We start from the raw sequence: 6,095 nt of genomic DNA on the forward strand, positions 1-6,095 counted from the left end.
ACAGTCCACTCATCCCGTTGCTCAACGGAGCACTTTCCGGCGAGGCAACAAGCGTCTGCCCCCTCGTTCCGATCCACAGCTAGACCCCACCCGTGGTAATCTACTGTGGACACCGGTTCGATTGCACACGGGCAACCTGTTGCAAGCCAGCGTCATTCCCACCGCTGCTGGAACACCAACAAGAGATTTTGTAGTGTCCCATCGTTCCGATCCGCAAAAAGACCCTACCCGAGGCAATCTTTTGCGGACACCGGTTCGAGCGCCACACGGATTACTGCTTCATCTCTGGCCTGTTGGTTGTTGGCCAGTAACAGGAATTGACGTGTTCGTGAGGAACCCAAAACCGACGCCTTCCCACATTGTGCACCGCACATTGTTTGGTCCTGAATCGAACCGGATAGCAGCACCGGTGGCAGTGAAAGGTTTGTTCTCGCTCTGGTGGTGAATCGAAAAAGTCCGTCGAGAAGTTTCCATTCCGGTCGGTGACGTTCGCGGTCCGAAAGTTAGTTCGCGCGAGTGTCAAAAGTGAAGTGTTGAAACACGTCCGAACAAGTTTCGGACAGGACAGTTGACTGTGGTTGTGTCCCTATTTGGGACGAAGAAAAAGTGAAAGTGTGAACACGTCCGAACACGTTTCGGATAGGACAATTCAGTTGTGTGCGAGCCCTGTTCGGGCTGGAAAAGACAGTTGAGTTGTGTTTGTGAGTAGTATTTGTGCTTAAGAAAAAAGTGAGTGATGTCGATGAAGCACACGCCCCAAAAAAGTGCTACCGACAAAATGGCCGAGCTGAAGACGCTCGTGCATCTCCGTGGCCAAGCGAAGGCCAAGGTGACCCGGATCCGAAAAACCATTGAAGAGGTTTCGGAAGCCGGCATCGTACAGTTTACGCTACCGCAGTTGAAGGTGTATTCCCGGAATTTGGAGGCCCACTTCCAAGAGTACCTCCATTTCCACCACCAAATAACCGCATTGCTGCCTCCGGAGAAGCTGGACGACAACGATGCAACGTATCTCCAGTTCGAAGACCAGCACACCGAAACCGCTATGCTGGTCGAAACCCTGATCCAGTCCGCTACCCCGCAACCTCCTGTTCCATCTGTAGTGCCCGCGTCCGGTGCCTATCCGGCGCAGATTATAGTGCAGCAGCAACCGCTTCCGGTTCCGATACCGTCATTTGATGGCAAACCGGAGAATTGGCCACGATTCCAGCAGGTGTTTTCCGACATCATGGCCAGATCCAGAGATTCGGATGCGGTCAAGCTGCATCACCTCGAAAGGGCACTAGCAGGTGGTTCTGCCGCAAAGATCATCGACCCAAAAACACTCAGCGACGGAAATTTCACCCACGCCTGGGAGCTGCTGCTTGACGTTTACGAGGATGAGCGGAAGGCGGTAGACTCTCACATCCATGGCTTGTTGGGTCTAAAGCGGATGAACAAGGAATGCTCCAAGCAAATGAGAGATCTTTTGAACGAGGTAACCCGCCATGTCGAAGGATTGAAGTTGCTGAACCAGAACCTGGATGGTGTTTCCGAGCGATTTGTCGTCGTCGTCCTTTCCGATGCTTTCGACCCCGAGACGAGGAAACAGTGGGAGGGAACCATTCCCCACAAGGAGATCCCGACCTACGAAGATACCGTGATATTCCTGAAGGAGCGCTGTTCGTTGTTGGAGCGCTGCGAAGCCAGCCACCCGAAGTCGTTGTCCGACAAGGAGTCCAACCAGAAGTCCATCTCGAAGCCCCCACCGGCGAAGTCGTTCGCTATGGCTACACCCCTAGCTAATAGTGAGGCGACATGCGAGATCTGCAGTGCGAATCATCCCAACTACAAGTGCGACAGGTTTGTTTCCTTGACGGTACCCCAACGTAGAGTTAAGGTAAGAGAACTCAATCTATGTTTCAATTGTTTGCGGAAGGGACACCCTGCCTTGAAGTGCCCTTCCACTAAATCATGCCAGGAGTGTCAAGGAAGACACAATACCCTGCTTCACGAGCCCAAGCCCGAGCCAAAGCCCGTAATTGAGGACCCCCAGCAAGAATCCGCCCCAGTTGTTGAAAGTGCCAATGTTTCCCCTCCGATTGAAAGTTCCTCGTCGTTGTCCAGTTCGGTCCACAATGTTCCCCGGTCAGATAGTACGTTGTTGCTTACGGCCATGGTTGATGTCCTAGACAGCCATGGAAACCCCCACCCTTGCCGTGCATTCCTCGATTGTGGTTCCCAACCTCATTTGGTTTCCTGTTCATTTGTGGAGTCTCTGGGAATCGAACGAGTACCTACCCATGTTGAAGTTTTCGGAGCTACCGGTAAACGATCGGTACTAAACCAGAAGGTTAATATTGTGTTCCGTTCCCGTTCAATGGATTATCAAGCCCAGATTGAATGTTTGGTCACTGATGTGGTGACAGGTCCCCTGCCAGCTCGTAAGTTGGATCCACAATCTTGGAACATCCCCTCTTGTTTGACGCTTGCTGATCCTTCCTTCCATACCCCTGGCGAAGTGTCGCTTTTGATAGGTGTTAAGTTGTTCTTCCACTTGATGTTGCCCGGACAGTTGATGCTAGGTGATCGTCTACCAGTCCTCAAGGAAACCCGATTGGGCTGGGTTGTCGCTGGAGGCGATGAGAATGAAGATGCAAATCAGCATTGTTATACCACCACCCTGCGGCCAATGAAGGAGGATATAGTGAAGTCTGCTGACACTGTCGACGCCAAAGGCATAGTTTTCCAAGACCAACAAGTATGTGAACTGGATTTGAATCCCCCGACTGGTCAATGTGTGTCCAGTACTTGCATTGAAAATCCCTTGTTGCAGGAATCCGTACACGAATTAGGAGATAATCGTCCATTGGTCCTGAAGGAATTTCACATTCCTCAACAACGATCTGCCGAGCTTGATGAACAGAAGGCAGTTCTTCCAGGGGAGTCAGTCCGCTATTTTCTCCACTACATGATGAAACCAAGAATTTCCACCGCCTCTTCGAGTCCACTGCAAAATTTCTGGACAATTGATACAAGTTACTCGTTCCCGATGTGTAAACCGATAATCGTTAACAAGGAGATTGCCAATGATCCATTGTTGAAACCGCACCGTGACAAAATCCAATGTTTTCCTACTGTTTCCAAGGGACACCTAGCAGAACGTCCTGCGAGCAACAGATCATGGTGGAATGGTTCGGTCCTTTTGAAATGGTGCCATCTTGAAACCAATGTCTCTGAATTGTATCCACAACCTCAGTCTCTCGATATCATACCGCTTATGTCAGTTGTATGCATTTCCATTCGTGACGATCGTCTGTTTGGCCAATATTTGACTATTTCCGAACTGCGTTATTCAATCTTCCTTATTGTCCAACCAACACTGAGCCTTGGAATGGCGTTGGCCATAGTTGTGACTTTGTCTGAGGCTCCCATCCGTCATTTGTGTTCGCTGAACTCGATGATTGTTTGCAGATGGTTCAAAGTGAGGACTCGTTTGGATGGTTCCCGTCTGCTGTGTAGAGTCTGCCACCATAGAGTACTTTTCCATAAAGGTCCATTTTTTGAACTACTTATTCGAGACAAGCAGTTAGAAACCCTTCAGAATGAATCATCTGGAATAGTGCTGCTATTGTGTCAGAGTTTCTGGTTAAACAACGCAACATCAGCCATGTGTGTGATTATGCAGGAATGCGTGATCTATTTCCGATTTCATCTCAATTTTCTGCAGCCTGTGATGAGCCGTCGTCCGGAAGATTGTGTTGTTCTATTCCTTCCATTTCCGCTAGTAAATTTTCTTGTCTCAGTGTCCATAATGGTTCGAGTTTGGAAGTCCGTGCGATTGAAGGCAGATATTTTAGATTTTATACGCGTTGAGATTGCCATTCCTTTGGAATTGGTTGTTGTATTTGTTCCTCACTGTGAAGATATCCCTGTGCATCGTTTGACATGTTGGAAGTATGCAACCTTTTCGCTGGCATACTCAGACATTGCAGACTCGTTCAACGTGATTCAATGGGTCTAGCGAGTGTGGCTTCTACAGTAGTGAAATTGGACAGCCTCTCTGTACTGTCACGGAGGTCGGGCAAGGTAGGGTTATCCTGGCAATGACTTAGTGACTTACGTAAGAACGTCTACCGAGGTACCGTCACCTAACTCGCAACACTGCAAACCGTGAGTAAAGTAAACGCACTGTAGATCCGCATTGATTCCCGGGGGGAGAATGTTCGGTTCCGAACGATGTTTTTTTTTGTCTTGTTTTCATTTGTGTTTCTCAAAAATCATACTTGTTTATTGTTGTCCATTTTACCCCCTATCCCCACTCCGTTTCACCCCATTGCTCCCTTGCATTGTTAACCTTAATTATAAGCATAATTAAACTCCAATACCTTTCCCCAATTAGCAATAAGAAAGATAATTGTAGTTCTAGAAAGCTCCTTCCATCAGCCCTTCCAGTTTTTTGTTATCGTTGAATTGATGGGCGGAGCCTAATTCCCAGAACATGAAGCCACACAACAACACACATTGGTGTATAAAAAGAAGCCATTTGGCGCGTAGAGGATCAGTTTTTTTTGTAAACGTCGAAAAGTTCACATCGCGAATAAACGTGAAATCGAGTAGAAATCGGATTTTTCCTTCAACCACCGAAAGAGCACCGCCTGGATCCAGATTCCACTACCAAGGCTGCCATCCGCTGCTGCTGCTGACCCGCTGCATTGGAATTTGATTGGAATACAGTCCACTCATCCCGTTGCTCAACGGAGCACTTTCCGGCGAGGCAACAAGCGTCTGCCCCCTCGTTCCGATCCACAGCTAGACCCCACCCGTGGTAATCTACTGTGGACACCGGTTCGATTGCACACGGGCAACCTGTTGCAAGCCAGCGTCATTCCCACCGCTGCTGGAACACCAACAAGAGATTTTGTAGTGTCCCATCGTTCCGATCCGCAAAAAGACCCTACCCGAGGCAATCTTTTGCGGACACCGGTTCGAGCGCCACACGGATTACTGCTTCATCTCTGGCCTGTTGGTTGTTGGCCAGTAACAGGAATTGACGTGTTCGTGAGGAACCCAAAACCGACGCCTTCCCACATTGTGCACCGCACAGTGGGATATATGCGCTTTTCATGTTTCGTATTGAAAACCCGCATCACTTCATTATTTTTCCAATATTCGCTGAGTAGTTGAAGCACTTTGGACCGTTGAATCATTTTTTTTTTCAATTAAACCAAATGTCCCTTGGGCCTCGGATGTTTAGTGAAATCTTGATAGCCTGGATCAATTCCTTCAAGTCAAGGAAGCAATCTTGTCCAGATTTTGTTTTCCTGAAACGGAATGACCCAATCTGTAGTAAAACTGCTGTGACTGCTTCTAATTATACAATTAAACTGTTATACTTACACAACTTTCAATTCTAGATCGGAACCAAAGGCAACAACGTTTTCTCTTTCATATTTGTCTGGCAGAAGTGGCTGGATTGCCTGAAGTGAAATACCATAAACAACTCAATGAATAACGATGCTTGACAACCGTCGTTGGCAACGTTGCTTTGATTGGAAAATACTAGGAATACTACGAATACTATTGCTACATTATTAGTAGAGTTTACAAAAAGTTTAGAGTTGCAGGCCCCTTGTGCTGTCAAGATACTTGCGTCGCTAACATTTGTTTACACTTCCTCTTGAACTAAATACAATGAACAGTTTGTTCCCATAAATATCATTAACGATTACACACATCTCGTTTTAACAACACTAATTTCTTTTTGAATTAAATTGAACTTCAAGAACAATCTAAATTTTTACGTTTCACTCAGCGCGAATGCAAATACACACTTGTCAATATGGCTGACTGCTGCTTCGGTGCTCGCGCTAGAGCCGACAGTGAACACACGCAAATCGTGTAAATTTCAGACAGCGTTTGTTTAAGTTTCAAAGGGCAGCATGAAACATAAGTTATACTTAATTTAACTTCACTGAATTATTCGGAGAGAAGCATGTGCACGACAAATCGTATATGTTTACGTTAGATTTTTGATTACACGAATCAACTTTCTATGATATTCGTGATTCCGGCTTGCTTAAATTTAAGATTTTTTTTCTGTGCGGGTGTATGAT

The 6,095-nt window shown here is 47.1% G+C and overlaps 1 protein-coding gene across 1 annotated transcript; it reads left to right on the forward strand.

Annotated features, from left to right (window-relative positions):
* The first annotated feature begins 778 nt into the window (after positions 1-778).
* LOC134286590 (uncharacterized) lies at positions 779-3,501 on the forward strand. The gene is made up of 2 exons (XM_062848224.1): positions 779-2,740; positions 3,454-3,501. Exons 1-2 carry the CDS (start codon positions 779-781, stop codon positions 3,499-3,501), a joined length of 2,010 nt encoding a protein of 669 aa, XP_062704208.1.
* The last annotated feature ends 2,594 nt before the right edge of the window (positions 3,502-6,095 follow it).

This window comes from Aedes albopictus, chromosome 2 (assembly GCF_035046485.1).
Source record: "Aedes albopictus strain Foshan chromosome 2, AalbF5, whole genome shotgun sequence".
Classification (NCBI taxonomy): domain Eukaryota; kingdom Metazoa; phylum Arthropoda; class Insecta; order Diptera; family Culicidae; genus Aedes; species Aedes albopictus.

What these genes read in the sequence shown, in the direction of transcription:
- LOC134286590 (XM_062848224.1), top strand. Translation starts at nt 779, where the DNA reads ATGGCCGAGCTGAAGACGCTCGTGCATCTCCGTGGCCAAGCGAAGGCC. An exon ending in TAGTTTTCCAAGACCAACAA is followed by an intron (nt 2,741 to 3,453) that starts GTATGTGAACTG and finishes GATTGTTTGCAG; the next exon opens with ATGGTTCAAAGTGAGGACTC.